This window comes from Rattus norvegicus, chromosome 6 (genome assembly GCF_036323735.1).
Source record: "Rattus norvegicus strain BN/NHsdMcwi chromosome 6, GRCr8, whole genome shotgun sequence".
Taxonomy (NCBI): Eukaryota; Metazoa; Chordata; class Mammalia; order Rodentia; family Muridae; genus Rattus; species Rattus norvegicus.
In genome coordinates this window covers 47,427,357-47,439,156 of record NC_086024.1, presented here as the reverse complement: position 1 = coordinate 47,439,156, position 11,800 = coordinate 47,427,357, and the positions used below count along the sequence as shown (strand labels likewise).

Genomic DNA, 11,800 nt, shown 5'->3' with positions numbered 1-11,800 from the left:
TTTACTATTATATCTACTTATATAATCTATATTAAATAATAATTAGAGAAAGAATGAAAGAAAGACCATTCTCTGTCCTTTCTTCTGGAAACCCATTGTGCTATATATATACATGGTGGCTGTGTCTAATTCAGCCCCTATGGATCTGAAGGGAAGGCTCTTTTCTCAAGGTCCCATCATGTGCCCTCTGGGAGTTCTCTCCTGATGTTCCTCTGACATAAAGCCTGGTACTGGCTGACCTGGTTGTGAGACTCTGTCTCTCTTACTAAAGCTCATTCCGAAAGGCTACACTCAGGTCAGCATCTTGCCACAGGCTTCCCGCTTACCCTGATAGCTGGAAGCACAATCCGCAAATCTGCAGGTGTAGGCAGCCCCACATGTGACTGCGGCCGCTGCTGGGGAGGCAGTTCTAGAATCGACACTTAAAAATCAAGCACATGGTGGGTGTGTCTGGTGCCACAAGTACTTTAAATGGCAAGGGTCTAGGGGGTTGTAAAGCTTTCTTTGCTCCATTCACAGCCTTCTCAAATCTCCTTGCTCTGCTCCCCACTTCTCAAAACCGGGGTGGAACTGGCTGATTGAAAACCCCCTGAAATTCCTCTGTCAGAGGTTAGAATTGTAGTTAACTTTCCTATCATGATAAAAACTGTACCAAAATAAAATGTTAAACAATCTCACCCAAAGAATTAACTCCTGTTAGTTTAATGCAAGAAGATACCATCTTTAATAGGGTAGAGCTAATACAAGTCATATCTATGTGCTCACCTCACTGCGATCTTCCTTCGGGGCACTGAACCACATCTAACTTCCCAGCCTGCCTTGCAGCTCAGCAGGAACCCAGGACTCGAGAAGCCAATGTAAATAAAAGTTCAAAAGTACCATCCATAACACTGCGGTCTGGACGGTTCACGCTTCACTGTAGATCCCTTGCCTCTCAGCCATATTATTGATCGAATATGTAGTGGGCCAGAGGACTCTGCTTGCCTTGAGGATGGTGGAGCCACAAGATAATGGAGCTGTGGTTTTATGTGAACTTGGGTAACAATGAACTATTACAAACAACATGAACAACAAATTATGTTGGTGACAGCATGATCCTACTGCTGACCACGCTGTGTACCGTACCTGAGTCATAGAGCATGATGAATTCAAGTTGATACATCCATAGTGGCTAGTTTTCGTCTGCAAGCTGCAACAATGGCTGGCCTAGCAAGACTTGCCCATTGGTCCAATAGGGGCATGAACATTATGAGAACTGTCTTAGCCAGGGTTTTACTGCTGTGAACAGACACCTTGACCAATGCAACTCTTATAAAGTTAACACTTCAGGGGTTGGGGATTTGGCTCAGTGGTAGAGCACTTGCCTAGCAAGCGCAAGGCCCTGGCTTCGGTCCCCAGCTCCGAAAAAAAGAAAAGGAAAAAACAAACAAACAAACAAAACACTTCATTGGGGCTGGCTTACAGGTTCAGAGGTTCAGTCCATTATCATCAAGGTGGGAACATGGCAGCATCCAGGCAGGCATGGTGCAGGAGGAGCTGAGAGTTCTACAACTTCATCTGAAGGCTGCTAGTGGAAGACTGACTTCCAGGTAGCTAGGATGAGGGTCTTAAAGCCCAAGCCCACAGTGACACACCTATTCCAACAGGGCCACACCTCCAAATAGTGCCACTCCTTGAACCAAGCATATTCAAATCATGACAGTGGCCAACCACTTTCTGATTGGATTTGAAGCCAGTTCCACACTATGAAACCTATGCCTGGCACCATGACTGGGCCACCAACCTACGGTTAGACAGGTCATAGGTCTAGGGGAGAATCTACTTACCATGTTGCTAAGTGGACATGGTATTAAACCAATTCCTAATGACTTTTCATCATATTCATAAATCAGTGTATCTCTCAACCCTTATCTGAAAAGCTTCATTTGCAGTAGGTGGTGATCAACACAGAGACCTATAACTGACCAAGGTGCAGAGAATGAGACTACGAAATGTTCAACCCTAAAGGGAACACGTAAGGCACGCGCGTGCACACGCACGCGCGCGCGCACACACACACACACACATTCACACACACACACACCACTTCACTCCCTTCCCAAGGCTCAGGGATCATTGCAGGAGAGGGGGTGAAAAGAGTGTAAGAGATGATGGATGACTAGAGAGGAACACCTTCTGGACACAGTAGGGTAGTTGCACACATGAACTCATGGTGGTTTGGACAGAAGTGTGTATAAAACCCACGCAAGTCCAAGCCAGACCGAATCCCAGCACGGAGCAGCACACAACTCCACTACCAGTGGAGGAACTGGCAGTTTGTTCGCTTTTGGGAAATAAAGGGCCAGTTTGCTCTGAGAGTTTAGCCTTTGGTAAACCAACCACATTCCAGTAGAAAACCACACATCCAAGATTATTTGGGGCAACATAATTTGTCTTGGAAATTTAAAAATAAAATTTAAAAAGGATAAAATATAGAGTTGATGGGGAGGGGGAAGTAGACATGGGAAGGACTGGGGGTGTGCAAATGTGATCCAAATACGTTGTATAGAACTCAAACCTCTCAAAGAGCTTAAAACTGAAACTCAAGTGCATTTGGTTAGTGAGACCAGGGGATTGATATTAGGAATGATATGCCTGTCACACATGGTAAGGAGATCTTCAAACAATGCATAATCAGGTGTTCATATGAAATATAGAACCCTAGCACAGCATGCCCCTTATAGGTCAAGCAATCGGAATGTCTGAGGTGACAAATGATGGGGTGAGGGTGGTCCCTGAAAATAGCCCACTGAAAGGAAGGATGCAGTCAAGTTCTGAGCTCGCTCAGGTAAGCTGGGCATTGTGATGGTTCTGGCGTTAAACAGACTCACTGAAGTTATAAACCTATATTGGGGGTTCACCACAGCTAACTCACACTTGAATATAGTTTTCAAGGTTCTAATGTGCAGTTCAGAAATACCAATTTAGTCTGACTCTAGAATTACATTGATGCATGAGATGGGCATCTCCACTACACCAAGAGTTTGACGTGCACAAGAGGATTTTAAAACACAGAAAATACGTTGCATAGCACTTTAAAAAAATGTAGTCTACCATGGTGCGCTGTGGGTATCCATCTGTGGGAATTTTTAATCAAGCATGGTATTACATCTTGAAAGATCACTGGGATCATAAACAGAGAAGCTTACTAAGTAAGGCTAGACAGGTGACAGGGCAGGTATAAACATGGGAGAAGGCCAACCTATGAGGAACTGTGTGGTAAGGGTGCAGGGCAGGGCATTTGTAACACACTATGTAGGACACATGCAGACTCTGGCAGTCTTACTAGCTTGGTTTAGCTCTGCCTTATTCGCTCACAGACAATGCTGCCTACTGTCCTGGGTCATCTGAAATCAGATTTTTCTCAAAAGTCATGTTGAAGTTTCTTGAGGTACTGTGTTAACAATGTCTTGTGGTAAAATGGGATGCATAGAATGCAGCCTCCGAGAAAACACAGACAAAAGAAGACAGAAAAGAACATGGGCAAAACATGGAGAAAACAGAATCCAAAAAGAAAATTATCTTTCAAAATAAAGTAGTTTAATTTGCATTAAGTAAAAACAGCATGCCTTCTAAAACGTCTAAGAAATACAACTTGCAGGCATAAAGAACTGTGACAATTTTGAAAATATCTATGTTTTATTAGGTATCTGACCAAAAGTATGCTACAGGACAGGAGAGGAGAGGCTGGATTATTTACATATTTTTTGCTATACATTGGGCTTTTGCCTAAAATCTCATAGAAGTAACACTTCATTAAAAACTAACTTAAATCCTACAATTACAGAGAACAGATAAATCTGGTTAAGGTGACACATTTCTTCTCTGGCTGAATGCATGGCAGGGCTAGAGTGGTGGCCGTGTCTTCTTCACCCCTTATATATGGTGAGGAAGCCAGCTGGGACTATTAACGGAACTGTCAGGAGTGAGAAGGAAGCGTTGCTTGGTCTATGGGCAGATACTAAGGTTCTAGAGCCCTTGGTGCCTTGAAAGAGAAGGAGGTAGATAAGTGTAAATAGGGTAAAATTGGAAAATGAGCACGAATAATCAAGACCCTAACGGCCTTAAACAGCTTAACGTAAATAAAGGGCACATTCTGTTGTGTGAATACAGTTTCACACACTCTCGTCTTGACAGTTTGGTAATTCGTTTTGATGTGCCAGTCCATGCCTTACGAGACTGCAGTAAAATAAGAGACATTGCAAAGGACTGGGGAGTAGTCTCTGTCTGCCAGTGACCACAGGCCATACCCACAGGCAGATTCAGAGTATTTTGTTTTGAAACAGTAGCACTGTGTTAAACACTGTATACTGTTTTGTGTTGTGTTTCGGTTTCTTTGTTTTGTTTTCTCTAACTTCTGTTGCTCTTCACTTCAGTTGGAATTCCACACTTTGCTGTTTCTGGGAATGCAGATGGCCCTTCACTAGTAATACTTCAGCTTCACAGAGGCACACAAGCAATACACACCAGCAGATGCCACACTTCACATTCGAAGTGCTGGCCCTTGCTGGGGCTGGTGGCAGTGCCCCTAGGCAGCAATGGCAGTGTGGGAGAACAGCTGGCATTCTACAGGGACTGCAGTTTTCTGATGGGGAAAATACTATCAGGGGTGGAATCCTATCAAGTCAAGAAGCATCAGTAGATGCCCTTCCTTCTTGATCGACTTCTCTCATCACTTTCCAAAATGTTTCACTTTCCTGGGAGACCAGAACAGTGCTCATCCATCCTTCAGCCACTGAGGCCCCTTTCAGGAAGGGTTTCAGCTCTGAGTTCCAGAATGTCCTCAGGAAGCCTTCCACCCACAGCACCCACCTAGGTCAACAGCCGGAGGACCTTGAGACCAGGACTGTGGTTTGCTACTTCTTTAAAAATTGAGATCATGGGGCTGGGGATTTAGCTCAGTGGTAGAGCACTTGCCTAGGAAGCGCAAGGCCCTGGGTTCAGTCCCCAGCTCCGAAAAAAAAGAACCAAAAAAAAAAAAAATTGAGATCATAATATATATCACCTCCCCTTCCCTCCCTCCCAACTCCCCCCATATGCTTACCCCTTACTGCTCTCTTTCGACTTTTCATTAACTACTGTTACATACATATAGGTATAGTATATTCCTAAACACACAGGAAACCTGCTCGGTCTGTACAATGTTACTCATGTTTTCAGGGCTGTCCATTTGGTGTTGGATAACAACTGGTGTGCTCTTCCCCGGTTAAGACCGTTTCTCCCACTGCCAGCATCCCTTGTTTCCTGTAGCTCTGTGTAGGGTTGAGACCTCAAGAGATTCCCCCCCCACCCCCTGCCCCAATCCATTTTGGCAAGCCTGTTGCCCTTGCTCAGCTCATGCTGAGAAAGCCATGGGTTGGTGAGACTTCATAGGCATAGCTTGACAGTCCTGGGAGACAGGATCTCATGGTAGCAAGGTTTGCTGATTATTTTAAAAACCCTTCAACCATGTGGGTGACAGTGGAACCAAGTGGTTTCAAACACTTCTTGGAAAACTAGTTTTTTACATACCTCAGTTTAAACTGGATCTTCTGAACCGCTGTCTATCTAGCACAGGGGCAGCGTTTTCTTCCTAGGCAGGAAAGGGTTTAACATTACGTAAGACTTTAAATCTCTTTCTACTTAATTAGTCTCAACCAGGGATTCTCAACCTTTGCCAAGCGATGAGCCAATTAAACCCTGTCCACAGCCGGCTCAGTGCTTAAATCTCTAGTTCTCAATTCACTGGTGTAACTCCAGCCTAGGCTTCTGCTTGAGTGCCCGAGGGTACTCATTTCAGATGGCTCACCTGCCCCAAGCAGGAGGGGGGTCCCCATTCGCTTTGTCTTCTGCTGTGTCTGCTAAGCCCAGGAAAGAAGATGGGGGATAAGGCGGGATGGGACCCATAGCACATATTTGCCAAAAATGTTAATTTGATTGCACCCTCCTTTCTACCTAATCCTTTAAGGTCATTCACCCATAAATTAAAGGGGGCCCTAGATTCTATTTTCCTGGTAAGTACATTGATCTATTCAGGAGTTTGCCAGGAATTCATGGATTTTTTTTTTTTTTTAATTCAGGGATGTTTCTAAAGAGGCTGAGAATTCCTGGTGTAACAAAAAATTATGTGGTCTTAATACCTTTTAAATTTAATACTTTAGCCAGAGCAAAAGAAAAATAAGATTTAATTTCATTCAAAAAAAAATCCTAATGATTAGTAAGAAAAAAATCATGATCATAGATTATTTTATTACAGCACTAGAACATGCGAATTAGCTTGAGTTCTCGAGATGAGTATTAAAGCAAACACAACTCTTAAAGTTACTTTGGTTAGGCAATTAAGATTATCCTGACTATATTTAAAATCTACACAAAATAACACACAAAAACAAGTTCTCTTATTGAAGCTATTTCAGATTTGCATTTTTAGTTTTGTGAGATAGGGTCTCACACAGCCCAGGCTGGTCTCAAAATCTCTATGTAGCTGAGGTTGACCTTGAACACCTGATTCTCCTGCTTCTGTCTCCTGAGTACTGCAATTACAGGCATGGATCACTGCGCCGGTCGAAGCTTAAAATTCATAGTGTAGGATTCTTGATCCTTAATCATCCAGCACTGGGAAAATAGACTCACACCTTTAATGCCAGCACCTCGGAGGCAGAGACAGGTGGCTCTCTGAGTTCAAGGCCAGCCTGGTGTACAGAGTTCCAGGACAGCTGGGACTGCAGCTATACTCAGAAAATAATCCCCCAGAAGGCCATGGTGTCGGTGATAGGATGCCATGTCAAGACATCCTCTACGGCTGAAGGTGAAGCCAAGCGACTCAGAGTCTCTGAGACTGGCAGGGTTGGAGGCTCACTTTTCTATTATTTCATCCAGCTTAAAGCAGTTCTGCCTGTGTGTGAATCAGACTGAGCTATGCTTTATCGACACAGACACACACTGACATGCAGACTCAGGGATAACGGTGACTCAGGAATCCATCTGGCCTGTCACTTTCTGTATCAGTAGGAGAAAGCAAGTTTGTCCACAATGGTCGTGTAATCAGCTGATATTCTAGAGGGATCTGGGCCATCTGCCACTAGCTCAGATATAGGCTTCTCAGTGCTGTGGTGCCTGTGCACTGTGGACGCTGCGCTAACACCGGTTAGGCACAGGGGCTTCACAGCCACTCTCTCTCAGAAAGAAAATAAGGGCTGTCTGGAACATTCTGTCAATTTCATGACCTGTAAGTCTTTACATACTTCAGTCATAGGACAAACAGACACACAGACCGTGTTTTAATTTTTAATCAGAATGGGAATTATCATTGCTCTATTGAATAAAACTCCATGAGTCAGAATGGCATGCAAGTCTTTATTGTTCCTAGTCTCCGTGTGCATTTGGCACTCCAGCATCGACTTCACAGACAGTGTGAATAAAGGATTCCCATGACTGTGAGCTATAACTACTCACCTGGAAAGAAACCAAACTGCCTCTGAAGTACCCATTACATGATACTGCATACTACTAATGCATATGTCAGTAATATCATGCTGTTCTTAATGTCTAAAAATACCTGTTAAAGATCATGCAACATATACACTTCATGAAAATGCTCAATTACACTCAAACAGCAAGGCAGTGTTTCACGGAGCAGCTACAAGTAAACCACACAGGTCCAGTCAGAGATGGACATCTCAACGAGCACTAAACCTGCCACCTCGCCATCTACAATCCTGCCCATGGCTCAGGACATACTGCTAGGACTGGTCTACATAAACACACTATAATCAAAGGACAAACGGTCTCAATGCATGATGATGACAGGCACGCTCTAGCCTACATGATACTTAAATGTATGTGGTCATTCTCCTAGCTTTGCTAACAATAATGGGAAGTGTCATGGTCACACCAGCTCCGACTCTGTTCTTGCTTCCCTGGATGCTTTCAAATTCCTTCTTAAAACCATGCCTCCATTTTGTAACCCCCGCAGAACTCAAATGCTGATTTAGGAACAGATACTAAACTATTGCGGTCCAGAAGGCAGTGATTTAATGTCAGCAAACTAAATTCTGTCACTTGTCTAGTGTCACTGTCACTAACCCCTTTAAGGGAAACACTTCCCGACACCTTCATTAAGAGTTTACTGGACTCTTATGCCCATGTCTTTCCAGATCTCTGGAAGAACAGATGTTTGGGCTGGGGATGCAGTTTGTCAACTCGGGACTTAGATGTGGGAGGTCCAGAGTTTAATCACCAGGACAACTTTAATTTTTTTTCCTTAGCCATGAGCTGAGTTAGGTATGTCACTTAAGAGTTGCAGAACAGACTAAGACGGTTTTGAGGGCACAGGTGGATGATGTCAGAAGCCAGGCTGGGTCTGGAGAGAGTATCCCAGGAATATACTGCCCTCCCCTCCTCCTCTGCTAATGAGTCACCGCGGCCCAGCACGGCTTTGGGTTCTGCTAACTCACTTTCTCATCAGCTTTTATCGCCTTCTTGAGTATATATTTTCTACTTAAACTTTAAGCCCTCTGAAAAGCAATGATTCCTATATAGAACACTGGCTATCCATTTGCTAAGTATTCACTTTTAGTCTCTGGGCTATTCTAAAACTTATAAATCTGCACCAAGATTAAACACTAACAATAAAATTGGTTTCTGCTTCATCTAACACTGTATCTTCCCTCAAATGGTACATGAATAGTTTATAAAGGAGATCTCTAAGTTTTTTTCCTTGTGATTTAAGCCCTTTCAACTTTAAATACACTTTTGACCTATTTTGTCTTCAGCCTGCTCTCATCGCTCTGCCTAGCTGTGTGCCAGGAAAGGTGTAATAGTGGCAGTGAGACTTTAAAGTGCCTGGGATGACGGTGACAATGAAAATGACTGGTGACTGTGCTCTCAGGCTTTCCTGTCTGCTTCCAGTGCCTGACCACCTATCAGGTGTCTGTGATGCATAAACATGATGAGTAATGAGGAATGGTCAACTCAAAGTCTGTCACACTCTTTTCACTTCTCCTTCCTCAGAGAATGCTCTCTCTCTCTTCTCCAAAGCCTGTGCTCTCCGAGGAGGCTGCATGTAGCTCAGATGCATCTTTCGAGAGCCTTGTGTAACTGGAGCGCTGGCTTCGCTTGTGCGCCATGCTCTTCAGGTTTTCATTCTGCACAGCAGTTGGGTTGGGACTGGGGCCAGGCCTCAGAATGACCTGGGACGTCTCCCTGATTCCCTCTATCTCATCGAAGTTCTGATTGGCTCTGTTGGTGGGTGCAGTGTTGTTGTTCAGAGTCACAGTGCTGGGCGTTCGGTTTAGATTGTAGGCCTTCTGGCACGCAGGCCAGCTTTCTTCAGGGCTGCTAGCAATCAGGCTGCACTCGGAAGGGCTTTTCTTGTCTTCCGAGCAAATGGACATCCGAGCTATAATTGGATCTTGCAAGCCACTCAGACTGTGTGGCATCCCCCGCTTCCCACTGTGGCCCTCATCTTCAAGCTCTATGAGGTTTGCCTTTTCCAGTTGGGAGTCGTCTGCTGCCTCATTGTGGAGAGAGTGGTTGGGAGAACTCTCATTGGACCTCACTCCCGAATCTGAGGAATCCTTTTTGTCAAGGAGGGCATCGGACAAATACTCTTTTGCTTTAATGAACGTTCTGATGGGCTCGGCACTGTGCTCTGGGGACTTGCACACTCTCTCTGCTTTGCCTTCAGCCTTTTTGTCCTTATCATCTTTGAGCAGTGGGGTGTTATCTGACTCTTCTGTCCCCGACTCATCTTCATCACTGGGCAGTTTCTGGTAGCGAAGACCACCCCCCTTAAGCTTCAAGTCTGTCTGGAAGAGACTGGGCCGTTCTGAGGATTTCTTGCCTGGGAGTAGCTTACTACCTGACTGGTCGGATTTCTCATCTTCTTCAGTAATGGGGTCCAGGGGTGAGGCCTCATTAGTGGACACCCCTGATGAGGAGTAATCTATGACATCCCCCCTCTTCATTAAAAATGACTTCCGCCCATCCTCCTGCTTTAGCTCACCCTCCTTCCCCCTTTCCTGTTCTAGAGTAGAATGGATGGAGCCCCCTGAAGAGCTCTGGCCTATGTAGTATGTGCTATGTGGAGAAGATCTGCCGCTTATTGTGGACGACCCTGTGCCCCCTTCTAACTGGGACATCTGAGCAATGTACTCTCTATAGGCGTCTCTATACTCGGCCTGCACCTTATCAGTAAGCTTTGAAATTTCAATACTGGAGTCCTGGGAATTGAGACTCGAGAGACTTGGGGTTCTGCGAGTTTGTGACTGTGAAGACAGAAAAAAAAAATTTAAGAATTCAAATAAGAAGGGGAAAAGACATAATAAACATCAGCTTAGGAAACACATATGTATACTAATAATGTAAAAGTTATCACATTACTAGGGTCTTTTAAAAAATCAACCTAACAGTTTAACAAAAGCTATGAGTTTATTAATAAATCTGTAATTAGCTTATAAATTTTTAGCAACATTAATTTACTGTTTATATTTAAAAGAACAATTTCAAGCTGTATAAGTCATCTGAGCATTTATGTTTAGTAATTTCAAATTGTTTTATTTAAGGTAAAAGCACCTTCTAGAAAGACTTCCTCTTAGAAGAGATAAAGAAGAAATAAAGACAGATCTCAAAAACAAAACAAAGTCTTTAACATACAATAAAGGAACCCATCCAAATTATTTGATAAAATTGGAAGTTTCTGTCCAATTAATTCAGAGAAAGGAAATGTTCTTAAAACAGAGGAGAGGGAATAACAAAGGTTTGCAAAAGACCGCAGTGGGGGTTGGCAGGGTCCCAGTGAAGGCACATGGGAAACTTCTAAGTTCAGTTTCTAATGCTGGGTTTAAGGCTGCAGCTGCTTAGATCCTAGAAGAGCTAATAAACGAGCAACCGAAAGCACAGATGAGAAAAGGAGGCACGGAATGAAAGAAGCTGTGTCAAGAGAGCTTATGATCAGACCTTGGGAAAGGCTGGACACAGGCATAGAGAGGCAAGGCCACCTTTTCTCTGGAAAGGAGACAGTGTCTGTCTCCTTGAGGAGGTCCTACAGGATGCCATCAGACCAGAAGAACGATGCCTCCCTCTCCCCACTAATGCAGCTGTTCCCAAATGCTGTGTGAGCCCCTGTGCAGGGAACCCATGGGTCTTGAACTGCACTCCGCAGGACATGAAGGTGTTCTGTGCCTTTTCTCTTTCATTCACACAGAAGTGTCCAGAGCTACATGTGTTTGTGTTGTCACAGGAGATGTGAGGGAGGGAGTACCTGGGGACCCAGTAGTTTTCTATGAAGCCAGCCCTTAAAGATATGTGTAAAACATTCCCATTCTTACTGGACTTTTTTGTTTGAAAACATAGTATTTTTTTGTAAAAATATTATTTATGTTAATATATAATTACTTAAAAATATTTCAAAACATTTTCAGGTTCTGTTTCACTATAGTATGTCGCAGCTCCCACAGACCCACGTGGAGTGGGAATGTGTGGGTACTGGTAGCCACCGATCCATTTTCATTTTTACCACAGTTAAGTTTTCTGGGCCCTGATAATTTTTATTACGTGTGTGTGTGTGTGCGTGTGTGTGTGTGTGTACGTGTACGTGTACGTGAGAGGACAATTCTGAGGAGTTGGTTTTCTCCTTAAAGCATGTGGGTCCCAGGGATAGACCACTCAGGTCACATCTTTTTGCAGAGCCACCCCAGCCCACTGACTGATGAAGGCTAGGCTCAAAGGGCACTGTGAAAGCGGCTGTGCGGGGGAAGGGTCACCAGAGAAAGCACTTGAA

At 44.1% G+C, this 11,800-nt stretch overlaps 1 protein-coding gene across 36 annotated transcripts in view; it reads right to left on the bottom strand.

The window, feature by feature from the left end:
- Positions 1–3,557: 3,557 nt before the first annotated feature.
- The window catches only part of Kidins220 (kinase D-interacting substrate 220), an 88,810-nt gene continuing 80,567 nt past the window's right edge, over positions 3,558–11,800 (bottom strand). For 18 of the 36 annotated variants that reach the window (XM_017593983.3, XM_006239925.5, XM_063261399.1 and 15 more), the window contains one exon: positions 7,361–10,286. In XM_017593983.3, the coding sequence (XP_017449472.1) occupies positions 9,027–10,286 (1,260 nt within the window). In that variant the 3' untranslated portion in view covers positions 7,361–9,026. Of the gene's footprint in view, positions 4,025–5,550; positions 5,612–7,291; positions 10,287–11,800 lie in introns of those variants that run through there. The other 18 variants (XM_063261411.1, XM_063261414.1, XM_063261419.1 and 15 more) reach the window with 3 other exon arrangements.